This window comes from Mustela erminea, chromosome X, assembly GCF_009829155.1.
Source record: "Mustela erminea isolate mMusErm1 chromosome X, mMusErm1.Pri, whole genome shotgun sequence".
NCBI lineage: Eukaryota > Metazoa > Chordata > Mammalia > Carnivora > Mustelidae > Mustela > Mustela erminea.
Window position 1 is genome coordinate 54,673,492 of NC_045635.1, and position 15,541 is coordinate 54,689,032.

Genomic DNA, 15,541 nt, shown 5'->3' on the forward strand with positions numbered 1-15,541 from the left:
GTCCATAATCCCCCCCCCCTTCTCCCAACCTCCCTCCACCCAGCAACCCTCAGTTTGTTTTGTGAGATTAAGAGTCACTTATGGTTTGTCTCCCTCCCAATCCCATCTTGTTTCATTTATTCTTCTCCTACCCACTTAAGCCCCCATGTTGCATCACCACTTCCTCATATCAGGGAGATCATATGATAGTTGTCTTTCTCTGCTTGCCTTATTTCGCTAAGCATGATACGTGCACCCGAATGTTTATAGCAGCAATGTCCACAATAGCCAAACTATGGAAAGAATCTAGATGTCCATCAACAGATGAATGGATCAAGAAGATGTGGTATATATACACAATGGAATACTATGCAGCCATCAAAAGAAATGAAATCTTGCAATTTGCGACAACATGGATGTTTGGAGATTTTTGATGACTGTTTCAATCTTCTTACTGGTTATGGGTCTGTTCAGGTTTTCTATTTCTTCCTGGTTTGGTTATGGTAGTTTACATGACTATAGGAATGCATACATTTCTTCCAGATTGTCAAATTTGTTGGTGTAGAGTTGCTCATTATATGTTCTTATAATTGTTTGTATTTCTTTGGTGTTGGTTGTGATCTCTCCCATTCATAATTTTATTTATTTGTGTCCTTTCTCTTTTCTTTTTGATAAGTCTGGTTAGGGGTTTATCAATCTTATTAATTCTTTCAAAGAACCAGCTTCTAGTTTTGTTGATTTGTTCTACTGTTTTGTTTGTTTGTTTCTATTTCATTGATTTCTGCTCTGATCTTTGTTATTTATCTTCTGCTGGGTTTAGGCTTTCTTTGCTGTTCTTTCTCCAGCTCCTTTGTGTAGGGTTTGGTTGTGTATTTGAGACTTTCTTTTTTTCTTGAGAAAGTCTTGTTTCAATATATAGCTTCCTCTTAGGACTGTCTTTGCTGTGTCCCAGAGATTTTGAACAGTTGTGTTTTCTTTTTTGTTTGTTTCCAAGAATTTTAAAATTCTTTAATTTCCTGGTTGACCCATTCATTCTTTAGTAGGATGCTCTGTATCTTTCATGTATTTAAGTTATTTCCACCTTTCCTCTTGTGATTGAGTTCTACCTTCAGAGTGTTGTGGTCTGAGATATGCAGGTAATAATCCCAATCTTTTGGTACGGGTTGAGACCAGATTTGTGACCCAGGATGTGATCTATTCTGGAGAATGCTCCATGTGAACTAGTGTATTCTGTTGATTTGGGATGGAATGTTCTGAATATATCTGTGGTGTCCATCTGGTCCAGTGTCCCATTTAAAGCCTTTATTTCCTTGTGTGTGGGGGGGTTGTTTTGTTTTGTTTTTTTTTTTTGTTTGTTGGTTTTCACTTTGTTTTGTTTTGTTTTTTGCTTGGATGATCTGTCCATTTCAGTGAGGGGAGTGTTAATGTTCCCTACTATTGTTGTATTATAGTCTATGTGTTTCTTTGATTGTGTTATTAATTGGTTTATGTACTTGACTGTTCCCATGTTAGGAGCATAGATATTTAAAATTGTTAGATCTTCTTGTTGGACAGACCCTTAGTATGATATAGTGTCCTTCCTCATCTCTTATTATAGTCTTTGGCTTAAAATCTTTAATTTATCTTATATAAGGATTGCCACTCCAGCTTTCTTTTGCTGTCCATTAGCATGGTAAAGCATTTTATACCCCCTCACTTTAAATTTGGAGGTGTCTTTGGGTCTAAAATGAGTTTCTTATAGAAAACATATTGATGGGTATTGTTTTGTTTTTGTTTTTTTCCCCTGTGTCTTTTAATGGGGACACTTAGCCCATTTGCCTTCAGGGTAACTATTGAAAGATATGAATTTAGTGCCATTGTATTGTCAGTAAGGTGACTGGTACTGTATATTGTCTCTGTTCCTTTCTGGTCTACTACTTCTAGGTTCTCTCTTTGCTTAGAGGACCTCTTTCAATATTTCCTGTAAGACTGGTTTGGTGTTTGCAAATTCTTTCAATTTTTGTTTGTCCTGGAAGCTTTTTATCTCTCCCTCTATTTTCAAAGGCAGCCTACCTGGATATAGTATTTCTTGGCTGCATATTTTTCTCATTTAGTGCTCTGAATATATCATGCCAGTTCTTTCTGGTCTGCCAGGTCTCTGTGAATAAGTCTGCTGCCAATCTAAGATTTCTACCATTGTATGTTACAGACTTCTTGTCCCAAGCTGCTTTCAGGATTTTCTTAGTGTCACTAAAAGTTGTAAGTTTTACATTAGATGATGGGTTGTGGACCTATTTTTATTGATTTTGAGGAGGGTTCTCTGTGCCTCTGTTCGTACTTTTTGAAGCACATCTGTGAGAGGTGGCATTGTTTCTATGGGGACAAAAGAAACAGCAGGCACCATCTCCCCACCCCCCCCCAGCATAGGTTCAGAGACAGTTGCTAAGGGCAGCTAACCCATACATTGGTTATATGGCATGTTTGCTTCAAATCCATGCCTCTGAACTCTATCATGGCTGCACTTCCGGGTCAAACCTGCATTAGTCTGAGTAAGGCAAGAGCCTTTCCAGGGGACCAGCTTAGGTCCTCACACTCATAGAATTTTAAAAACCAGCAGGCCTAGTTATGTTAGAGACAAAGTTGTGCTGTTCTACTCTGGACAAGCTACTGACCCAGAGACAGTATGAAGTCAGCAATCTGATAAATGCTTATGATACATAAGGGGAAATTATTGGTTCCTCTTAAAGTAGCTCCCTGAGAGCAGCAAGCATGGACTCCCCTGTCCAGGGACAAAGGAGCTGACTGTTGCCATTTCTTTACCTCACCCTTCATTATAAGCCAACTTCAGTAAACACTATGGGGCCAACATTGGCTGCCTAACATGCTTAAACCAAATTTTTACTCCTTTTGTCTATTTCTACTGATTTTATTGGGCAAATTTGTGCCTAGTAACCAGCACAGAGGGCCCCTCTCCAAGAAGACCAGAACAAACCACCAGAGGCACTATGTCTACTAACCAGAGTTCTGCAAAATTTCAGTTCTAGTGGAAATAGCATCAGCTCTCTTTTAACAAGCAGACCAGAGCACACCTAGTTAAAACTTGCCACTCTCTGGCCAAGGTCACACACTCCCCAGAGCAGGTAAAGAGAAACTCTGCAGATGACTGACATGAGGGGTAGAGAAACCAAAACACAGCAGCAGAGTGCACACAGCACACACCAGAGACACTAAGTGGCAGGCTCTGGATATTATATGGCCTCTTCTTTATAAAGCCATTACTCTTGGGATCAGGAAATGTAACAGGTTTTTCTAACACAGAGAAGAACACAGATACCTAGATAAAATGCCAAAATGGAAGCATTCATTCCAGAAAAAAAAAAAAAAAAAGAAAGAAAGAAAAGAACAGGAAGACATCACATCCAGGGATCAAACTGAAACAGATATGAGTAACATGCCTGATCCAGAATTTAAAGCAACAATCAAAAGGATATTAGCTGGGTTTGAGAAAAGCATGGAAGACATCAGGGAGACATTTACTGCAGAGATAAAAGAGGTAAAAAAAAATCGGGTCAAAATGAAAAATACAATAACTAAGTTTAGAAACTCACTGGACATAATTACCACAAGGATGGAAGAAGCAGAGGAACATATATGTGATAGAAGATAGAATTATATAAAGTAATGAAGTTGAACAAAAAAAAATGGAAAGACAAATTTTGGACTACAAATACAGACTTAGGGAGCTCAGTGACGCCATCAAATGTATGAACATGCATATTTTAGGAGTCTCAGAATAAAAGAGAGAAAAAGGTGTAGAAATTATAGCTGAAAACTTCCCTAATCTGCAGAAGGAAACATACATACAAATCCAGCAGTCCCAGAGAATTCCCATGAAAATCAACAAAAGCAGGCTAACACCAAGACATATTATAATTAAATTTGAAAAATATAGTATAATGAAAAAGTGGTAAAAGAATCAAGACAAAAGAAGTCCCTGATTTACAAGGGGAGACTCCTAAGGATAGCTGCAGATCTTTCCACAGAAACTTAGCAAGTCAGATGAGAGTGGCATGATATATTCAATGTGCTGAATGGGAACTATTTGCAGCCAAGTATACCATATACAATAAGAATAACATTCAGAAGAGAAAGAGAGATAAAAACATTCCCAAACAAATTAAAACTAAAGGAGTTTCTAACCACTAAAGCAGGCCTGCAGGAAATATTAAAGGGGTCTCTTTGAGTGGTAAGGAAAGACCAAAAGTGACTAAGACTAGAAAGGAACAGAGAAAAATCTCCAGAAACAACAACAAGTAATACAATGACACTAAATACATACTTATCAATAATTACTCAGAATGTAAATGACTAAATGCTGCTTTTAAAAGGCATAGGGTGGCAGATTGGAAAAAAAAAAAACAAGACCCATGTATATGCTCTCTACAAAAGACTCATTTTAGACATAAAGACACTGCAGATTGAAAAGGGATGGATAATCAATTACCATGCAAATGAACATCAAAAGAAAGTCAGAATAGCAATAGTTATATCAGGTAAACTAGATTTTAAAACAAAGAATGTAACAGGAGATGAAGGAGGACACTATATCATAATAAAGAGGAATGCCCAATAAGAAGATCTAACAAGCTTAAATATTTTCCTCAACATAGGAGCACTCTATTATGTAAAATAATTAATTACAAACATAAAGGAACTCATTGATATTAATAAAATATTATTGGGGACTTTAACATCCCACTTACATCAATGGACAGATCATCTAAGAAAATCAACAAGGAAACAATGACTTTGAATGACACATTGGACCAGATGGACATAACAGATATATTCCAAAGATTCCATCCTAAAGCAGCAGAATACACATTTTTTTCAAGTGCACAGCAGGCACTCTCCAGACTAGATCACATACTATGCCACAAATCAGTCCTCAATAAGTACAAGAAGACTAATATCATACCATGAACACTATCTGACCACAATGCTGTGAAGAAACTTGAGGTCAACCACAAGAAAATAATTTAAAAGACCACAAATACAAGGAGGTCAAAGAACACGCTACTAAAGAAAGGACAGGTCTATGAGGAAATTAAGGGAGAGATTAAAAAATACATGGAAACAAATGAAAATGAAAACACGATGGTCCAAAACCATTGGGATGCAGCAAAAACAGTACTTAGAGGAAAGTATATAGCATACTGGCTTACCTCAAGAAGCAAGTAGTTACTTAACCTTACACTTAAAAGAACTAGAAAAAGAAAAAAATGAAGCCTAATGACAACAGAAGAAGGGAAATAATAAAGATTAGAGCAGAATTAAACAATGTAGGGGGAAAAAACAAACAAAAACCATTTGAACAGGTCAATAAAACTGGAAGCTGGTTCTTTAAAAATATTAGTAAGATTGATTAACCTCTAGCCAGATTTATAAAAAAGAAAGATAAATGACCCAAATGAAATCACAAATGAGAGAGGAGAAATAACAACCAACACCACAGAAATGCAAAAAAAAATTATAAAAGAATATTATGAAAAATTATATGCCATCAAATTGGACAATTGTAAGAAATGGATAAATTCCTAAGGGCATATAAACTACTAAAACATGAAACAGGAAGAAATGGAAAACTTAAACAGGCTGATCACCAGCAAAGAGATGGAACCAGTAATCAAAAATCTCCTAACAAACAGAAGTTCAGGGTTAGATGACTTCCCAGGAGAATTCTACCAAACATTTATGGAAGAGTTAAAACCTATTTTTCTCAAATTACACCCTCCCCCAAAATGTAAGGAAAACTTCCAAATTCATGCCAGCATTACCTTGATTCCAAAACCAGACAAAAACTCCACTACAAAAGTGGAATGAACACAGGCCAGTATCCCTGATGAATATGGATGTAAAAATTCACAACAAAATACTAGCGAATTGAATCCAATGGTACATTAAATGAATCATTCAATATGATCAAGAGGGATTTATCCTGGGCTGCAAGAGTGGTTTAATATCCATAAATCAATCAGTGTGATAGATAAGAAACATATGATCCTTTCAATAGATGTAGAAAAAGCATTTTACAAAGTATAACATCCATTTGTGATAAAAACCCTCAACAAAGTAGGGATAGATGGAATATATCTCAACACAATAAAGGTGATATATGGAAAAACCACAGCTAATAACATCCTCAAAGGGGAAAACTGAGAGCTTTACCTATATGGTCAGGAATAAGACAGGGATGTTCACTTTTACTACTGTTATTTAACATAGTAATAGAATGCCTAGTCTCAACAGTCAGACAACAAAAAGAAATAAAAGCCATCCAAATTTGGAAGAACACTTTCATTATTTGCAGATGACTTGATACTCTGTACAGAAAATCTAACTCCACCAAAAAATTACTATAATTAATACACTAATTGGGTAAAGTTGTGGGATATAAAATCAATATACTGAAATTTGTTTCACTTTTATTCACCAATAATGAAGCAGCAGAAAGAGAAATCAAGGAAATGGTCCCATTTACAATTGCACCAAAAAGATATGATATGTAGGAAGATATGATAAAAAGGTATGATATGTAAGATATGTAGGAAGGAACTTGACCAAAGTGGCAAAAGATTTGTACTTTCAAAACCATATCTTTTTGGAGAAATGTCTGTTCAGCATCTTTGCCCATTTTTAATTGGGCTATTATTATGATATTGAATTATATGGGTTTTCATATATTTTGTTATTAACTCCTTGTGACATATGATTTGCAAGTATTTTTCTCATTCTTATGTCATCTTTTCACTTTGTTGATGGTTTCATTCGCTGTGCAGAAGCTTCTTGGTTTGATATAGTCCAACTTATCTGTGGTGCTTGTTGTTGTTTGTGCTTTAGGTATCACATTAAAAAATAGTCATTGCCAAGACCCACATCAAGTCACTTTGTTTCTATGTTTTTGTCTAGAAGTTTAATGGTTTCAGGTCTCACATTTAAGTCTCTTATTCATTTAATGTTAATTTTTGTGAGTGGTGTTTAGACACGGGTTCAGATTGATTCTCATACATATGAATATCCAATTATCGCAGCATCATTTATTGAAGAGATCATCTTTCCTCCATTGAGTATTTTGGCTCCCTTGTCAAATATTAGTTGACTGTATATGTTTGTGTTTGTTTCTGGGCTCTCAGTTTGGTCCCATTTGTCTATATGTCTATTTATACAGGAGTACAATACAGTTTGATGACGATAGCTTTATATTATAACTTGAAATCAGGAAGCACAATACCTTCTGCTTTGTCCTTTTTCAGTATTTCTTTGACTAGTTGGGGTCTTTTGTGGTTCAATATAAATGTTATGAGTACTTTTTTCTACTCTTATAAAAGTGTCATAGGTATATTGATTAAGATTGCATTGAATCTATAGATCACTTTCAATAGTATTGACATTTTAACAATATGAATTCTTCCAATCCATGAATGTGAAATATCCTCCCATTTGTATATGTTCTCTTCACTTTCTTTCATCAGTGTTCTATAGTTTTCAGTGCAGAACACTTTCCCCTCCTCACCTAAATTTATTCCTATTTTTTAGGGGGCATGTCTGGGTGGCACAGTCAGTTAGGTATCTGACTCTTGGATTTGGCTCAGGTCATGATCTCAGGGTCCTGGGATCCACCCCTACATGGGGAAATCCTTACTCAGCAGGGAGTCTGTTTATTTCTCTACCTCTGCCCCTCCCCCAGGCATTCTCTCTTTCTCTCTCTGAAATAAATAAGTAAAATCTTTTAAAAATATTAAAAAATAAACACTATCAAATTATCCTCAATAATCACTTCTTGACTAAATGAATGAGCTGTTTTCTAGAAAATTAAAAAAAATAAGTATAATGAAAAAATTATATTGAGAATCTTCTTTACTAATTACGTGGCAAAGGTAATTATCTCAAACAATGTGGCTCCCCAAACTAACAAGGTTTATAATTAGAAGTATATCAATACTGTTAATCATTTTTACTCAGCTAGCACAATTATTTTACTTTTAATTTTTATTTATTTTTTAATTTTCTTTTCAGTGTACCAGAATTCATTGTTTATGTACCACACCCAGTGTTCCATTCAATACATGCCCTCCATAATACCCACCACAAGGCTCACCCAACCTCCCACCCTCTGCCCCTTCAAAACCCTCAGATAGTTTTTCAGAGTCGAGTCTCTCATGGTTCATCTCCCCCTCCAATGTCCCCCAACTCTCTTCTTCTCTCCATCTCTTTCCTTCATGTTATTTCTTATGCTCCACAAATAAGTAAAACCATAGGACAATTGACTCTCTCTGCTTGACTTATTTCACTCAACATAATCTCTTCCGGGCCCGTCCATGTTGATACAAAAGTTGGGTATTCATCATTTCTAATGGAGGCATAATACTCCATAGTGTATATGGACCACATCTTCCTTATCCATTCGTCAGTTGAAGGACATCTTGGTTCTTTCCACAGTTTGGTGACTATGGCGATTGCTGCTATGAACATTGAGGTACAGATGGCCCTTCTCTCATTACCTCTGTATCATGTGGGTAAATACCCAGTAGTGCAATTGCAGGGTCATAGGGAAGCTCTATTTTTAATTTCTTAAGGAATCTCCACACTGTTTTCCAAAGAGGCTATACCAACTTGCATTCCCATGAACAGTGTAAGAGGGTTTCCTTTTCTTCACATCCTCTCCAACACACGTTGTTTACTGTCTTGTTAATTTTGGCCATTTTCACTGGTGTAAGGTGGTATCTCAATGTGGTTTTAATTTGAATCTCCTTGATGGCTAGTGATGATGAACATTTTTTCATGTGTCTGTTAGCCATATGTATGTTTTCATTGGAGAAGTGTCCGTTCATGTCTTCTGCCCATTTTTTGACATGATTATCTGTTTTGTGTGTGTTGCATTTGAGAAGTTCTTTATAGATCCTGGATATCAACCTTTTGTCTGTACTGTCATTTGCCAGTATCTTCTCCCATTCCATGGGTTACCTCTTTGTTTTTTTAACTGTTTCCTATACTGTGCAGAAGCTTTTGATCTTGATGAAGTTCCAAAAATTCATTTTTGCTTTTGTTTCCTGTGCCTTTGGAGACCTATCTTGAAGAAGTTGCTGTGGCCGATATCAAAGACGTTACTGCCTATGTTTTCCTCTGTGATTGTGATGGATTCCTGCCTCACATTTAGGTCTTTTATCCATTTAAAGTTTATGTTTGTGTATGGTGTAAGAGAAGTAAAGTTTCATTCTTCTCCATATAACTGTCCAATTTTCCCAGCACCATTTATTGAAGAGACTGTCTTTTTTTCCACTGTATATTTTTTCCTGTTTTGTTGAAGATTATTTGTCCATAGAGTTGAGGGTCCATATCCGGGCTCTCTACTCTGTTCCAATGGTCTATGTGTCTGTTTTTATGCCAGTACCATGCTGTCTTGGTGATCACAGCTTTGGAGTAAAGCTTGAAATCAGGTAACATGATGCTCCCAGTTTTATTTTTGTTTTCCAACATTTCCTTAGCAATTCGGGGTCTCTTCTGATTCCATACAAATTTTAGGATTGTTTGCACCACCTCTTTGAAAAATAACGGTGGAATTTTTATTGGAATGGCATTAAAAGTATAGATTGCTCTAAGCAGTATAGACATTTTAACAATGTTTATTCTTCCAATCCAAGAGCATAGAATGATCTTCCATCTTTTTGTGTCTTCTTCAATTTCTTTTATGAGTGTTCTGTAGTTCCTCAAGTACAGTTCCTTTACCTCTTTGGTTAGGTTTATTCCCAGGTATCTTATGGTTCTTGGTGCTATGTAAATGGAATCAATTCTCTAAATTCCCTTTCTGTATTTGCATGGTTGGTGTATAAGAAGGCAACTGATTTCTGTACATTGACTTTGTATCCTGCCACATTACTGAAATGCTGTATGAGTTCTAGTGGTTTGGGAGTGGAGTCTTTTATGTTTTCCATATAAAGTATCATGTCATCTGAGAAGAGGAAGAGTAAGACTTCTTCATTTCCAATTTGGATACCTTTTATTTCTCTTTGTTGTATGACTGCTGTTGCTAGGACTTTTAATATTATGATGAACAAGAGTGGTGAGAGTGGGCATCCTTGTTGTGTTCCTGATCTCAAAGGGAAGGCTGTCAGGATGATAATGAGGATGAGGATGATATCCCTCTATCCATAAACTTTGAGGCATTTTAATCAGAAATGGATGCTGGATTTTGTTAAATGCTTTTTCTGCATCAATTGAGAGGACCATGTGGTTCTTCTCTCTTCTCTTATTGATTTGTTCTATCACATTGTTTGATTTGCCAATGTTGAACCATCCTTGCAGCCCAGGGATGAATCCTACCTGGTCATGGTGGATAATCTTTTTAATGTGCTGTTGGATCCTATTAGCTACGAGCCTGTTGAGCATCTTAGCATCCATATTCATCATGAATATTCATCTGAAATTCTCCTTTTTGGGGGCGTCTTTGCCCAGTTTGGAGATCAGGGTAATGCTGACTTCATAAAAAGAGTCTGGAAATTTTCCTCCTGCTTCAATTTTTTGAAACAGCTTCAGGAGAATAGGTGTTATTTCTTCTTTGAAAGTTTGATAGAATTCCCCAGGGAATCCTTCAGGTTCTGGGCTCTTGTTTTTTGGGAGGTTTTGATCACTGCTTCAATCTCATTACTAGATATTGGTCTATTTAGGTTGTCAATTTCTTCCTGGTTCAATTTTGGAAGTTTATCGGTTTCCAGGAATGCATCCATTTCATCCAGGTTGCTTAACTTATTGGCATGTAACTGTTGATAATAATTTCTGATGATTGTTTCTATTTCCTTGGTGTTAGTAGTGATCTCTCCCTTTTCATTCATAATTTTATGAATTTGGGCTTTCTATCTTTTCTTTTGGATTAGTGTGGCCAATGGTTTATTGATCTTATTGATTCTTTCAAAGAAACAGCTTCTAGTCTCATTGATGCATTCTACTGTATCTCTTATTTCTATCTCATCAATCTCTTCTCTAATCTTGATTATTTCCCTTCTTGTGTGTGGAGTTGGATTAATTTGCTTTTGATTCTCCAGTTCTTTAAGGTATAAAGACAGCTGGTGTATTCTGGATTTTTTCATTTTTTTGAGGGAGGCTTGGATGGCTATGTATTTCCCCCTTAAGACCACCTTTTCTGTATCCCATAGGTTTTGAACTAAAGTGTCTTCATTCTCATTGGTTTCCATGAATTGTTTCAGTTCTTTGATTTCCTGGTTGATGCAAGCATTGTTAAGCAAGGTGGTCTTTAGCTTCCAGGTATTTGAATTACTTCCATACTTTTCTTTGTGGTTGAGCTCAAGTTTCAAAGCATTGTGATCTGAGAATATGCAGGGAATAATCTCTGTCTTTTGGTATTGGTTGATCCCTGACTGGTGACCCAGTATGTGGTCTATTCTGGAGAAGGTTCCTTGCACACTCCAGCAGTTGTTGTTTTAGGGCGGAATGTTCTGTATATATCTATGAGGTCCATCTGGTCCCATGTGTCTCTCAATGCTCTTATTTCTTCATTGATTTTCTGCTTCGATGATCTATTACTGAGAGTGGGGTGTTGAGATCTCCTACTATTAATGTATTCATATCAATATGACTATTTATCATCATTAAAAGTTTTCCTATGTAATTGGCTGCTCCCATATTGGGGGCATACAAATTTACAAATTGTTAGATCTTCCTGGTGGATAATCCCTTTAGGAATTATGTACTGTTGGGGTGCCTGGGTGACTCAATGGGTTAAGTCTTTGCCTTCGGCCCAGATCATGATCTCAGTGTCCTGAGATCAGGCCCCACACTGGGCTCTCTGCACAGTGAGGAGCCTACTTCCCCCTCTCCCTCTGTGTGCCTCTCTGCCTACCTGTCATCTCTCTCTGTGTGTCAAGTAAACAAATAAAATCTTTAAAAAAAAGAATTATGTAGTGTCCTTCTGTATCTCTGACTACAGTTGTTAGTTTAAAATCTAATTTATCTGATATGAGAATCCAGCTAGCATAATTCTTACATAAATTCTGATGCTGATAGTGTTATAAATGTATTTATTTATTATAGATAACTTATTAAATAAAACATAAAATGACATGCAACCAAAAATCACAATCGTAATGGGCTTATCCTAAAAATATAAGATATTTCAATATTTAGAATTTATTGATATATACAATCGAATTAACATGTTAAGGGGAGAATAGATGAGATTGTCAACAAATGTTAATAAAATGTGACAATATTTGTAATCATTTCTGATTTTTAAAAATCTTATATATTATATAAAAGATTTAAAAACACTCCATATGCTGCCATATTGTCTGCCTACTGATGTGCCTTTAACTCGTAAGTAATAAACAGATAAAGTCAATTAACATATGGTTTCACTTGTGGAACTTAAGGAATAACATGGAGAACATTTGGAGAAGGAAAGGAAAAGGGAAGGGGGGGAAATTGGAAGGGGAGATGAATCACGATACTATGGACTCTGAGAAACAAACTAAGGATTTTAGAGAGGAGAGGGATGGGGGGTTGGGTGAGTCTGGTGGTGGGCATTAAGGAGGGTACATATTACATGGAGCACTGGGTGTTATATGTAAACAATGAATCTTGTTTACATATAACAAAAAACTAATGGTGTATTGTATGGTGCCTAATATAACACAATAAAAAAAGAAGAAACAATAAACAATGAAGAGTAAAACAATCTGAAATTGTTCACAGAATTGAAAATGCAAATAGATAATAAACCCAAAAAAATTTTCCCCATCAAATAGAAAAAAAAAAGGTAAGATAATATAAAGTTCTCATAAATTAGTAATTTTAAACTACAAAGGAATGTATAAAATTAATAGATGATAGAAACATGCATTGTTCATGTGTGATTTGGCTTTTGGAATATAAGAAATCCATGCACTATTGAAAATAATTATAATTGTAATGGACATTATTAAAAAAAATTCAGAAGTGTTATCTGCTAATATATTTCAAGAATTTCTAAACAGTGTAAATAAATTTGCATAGTAATAGCACTTTTAGAAATATGTCCTGATGTAATATTGTTGATTTTCTGTAAATATTTATTTATAATAATGTTTACAATCCATATGAGTAAATTTTTTTTTTTTCAAAACTCTTCAAAGTGTAGGGATAGAGGGCACATACCTCAATAGCATATGAGTAAATTTTAAAACTAAATATACGTAACTGTAAAAACAAGGCTGTGTCAGATGATGTTAACTGCTTATCTAAACGTTATTGCCCCTTTTTCTTATTTATTAATAGCACATTGATTTCATTATCACTTGCAAGGTAACCAGTCTCAAGAACTGATTCTTGGTTGGCCTTAATCTTGGTAATCCCATTACCACTTGCCAGGTATTCATTTCCTAGCCTTTCTTGGAGTTTAGAGATACAACATCGAATTTGCACCCATAATATAAAAGGAGAAATCTACTCTGAGGAGTTTCTTGGAAAATAATTCTTCCCTAATAAAAGTCAAGCTAGTTTGTCCCTGCCCCTTCTTCCTGACTTTGACTATGCTGTGAAGATGTGATGCTTTGAGTTATGGCAAAAGAGGACACAAGCATGAAGACAAAACAAGATACCGAAGATGAAGAATAAAGAGAGCCTGGGTCCCTGAAAGCATTGTTGATCTGCTCAACCAAACACAGTCTCCTGACCTCTAGACTTTATTACATAAATAAATGTGTTTAGCATTCAAATTACTGTTGCTTTATGTTACTTTTAACTTAGCACATCTTTTTTTTTTTTTAATTTATTTATTTATTTATTTATTTATTTGTTTGTTTGTTTATTTATTTTTTTTATTTCCAGCATAACAGTATTCATTATTTTTGCACCACACCCCGTGCTCCATGCAATCCGTGCCCTCTATAATACCCACCACCTGGTACCCCAACCTCCCACCCCCCGTCCCTTCAAAACCCTCAGATTGTTTTTCAGAGTTCATAGTCTCTCATGGTTCACCTCCCCTTCCAATTTCCCCCAACTCCCTTCTCCACTCTAAGTCCCCATGTCCTCCATGCTATTTGTTATGCTCCACAACACATCTTAATTGAGTCAGAGATAAACTAATTCCCTCATAGCAAAGCTTAGACTCAAACCCTTGTTTATCTGGCTCATGTTTATTTTTACTGAGCCATTTTGACTTTGGGAAAGTCATGCATCCTCTGAGTCTTAGTTTCCTAATCTAAAATGGGGTTCTTAATACCTCCTTGGTGGGACTTAGAGCCAAATTAGACAATGCACATGAAAGTCCTTTACAAGGTACAGACTGCTATACAAGTACAATCTGTTTATGTATAAAGCTATTGCAGGAACACAACATTGCATCTCATTTGTTTTCTCTGAGCTTTCTAGTGGTGTTGAAATACACAAATGTACATTTCATCATGGGTCATGTTTTAAAAGTTTGGTAACAGCAGTTTGATAGATAGACTAATTTTTCTACCTTGAAGAAGATGAGAAATAAAGAGATAGGAAGGTGGGCTAAATAACTGTATTTTATTTTACTTATAGGATCATGTCGCTTTTCTAATCCAAACCCTTCAAAGGGTACCTGGTGTAGCTAGGGAAAAAATGAAAATTTCTCATCATAGATTTTAAGACTCCACATGGTTTGGCCCAGACCTTCTTCTACAACCTCATTGTGTACCACACTCTATTTCACTTTACATCAGCTGCACTAACCTTCTTCTTTTTCCTTGTATATAACTAGTTCATTCCCACCTTGGGATTCTGTACTAGCTATATTCTGTCCCCAGAATACACCTCCTTAGAGAGGCTTTCCTCTGCTACCTGATCTGAAGTACCTCTGTATCAGATCAGACCTGACATCTGGCACCTGAATCCCAAGAGGGTGGGCCCTAATTTAGTTGACAGATTTCCCTAATGCTAAACAGTCTTCTTAGGCCTCTGCATTCCACATTTGCTCTTGATATATGCCATTATCTCATGGAATCCTCCCCTGACCCTGATCCTGTCAAGTGGACTTTTTTGTTGGCACTGTCACTGCTATTATCATAATCTTTGGATTCCATGTTTTGTCTGATAAACTGGATTAGCCACAGGTTAATGACTCTCTTAATCGTGGAACCACTCAGTTGTGAGGCTGAGTCCTAGAATATGACAGAAGTAAGTATCCTGATCAGAGGTACTTACCTTAGAGAGTTCTTGTCCAGGTCCACACAGTTGGCAGGTGACACACTGTCCCCATTGGTCCCAGTACTCATTTTCTTGGCAATCCATGGCGGGAAGGCTGTGGATACATAACACAAAAAATAGGGAGCTAGTGAAAAGGGAAGGTGGTGGCTTGCTTTATGTGTCACTTGGTTTATGGGTCCACTTTATATAGTCTCTGGCTCTGAGCTACAGGGGGTGAGAAAGCCAATCCAAAACTGCTAACACTTACATAGCTCTGACCATGTGCCAGGAATTCTTTTAAATGCTTTACATTTAATAATAATTAATTGAATACTTTACCTCACCATATGAGAGATTATTATTATCTGTGTATGAG

General features: G+C 36.2%; 1 protein-coding gene across 3 annotated transcripts in view; it reads right to left on the reverse strand.

Moving 5' to 3' along the window:
• Positions 1 to 15,270, reverse strand: part of EDA2R (ectodysplasin A2 receptor) — a 54,035-nt gene extending 38,765 nt beyond the window's left edge. For all 3 annotated transcript variants that reach the window (XM_032330787.1, XM_032330784.1, XM_032330786.1), the window contains exon 1: positions 15,184 to 15,270. In XM_032330787.1, the coding sequence (XP_032186678.1) occupies positions 15,184 to 15,270 (87 nt within the window). The remainder of the gene's footprint in view (positions 1 to 15,183) is intronic.
• Between the last annotated feature and the right edge of the window lie 271 nt (positions 15,271 to 15,541).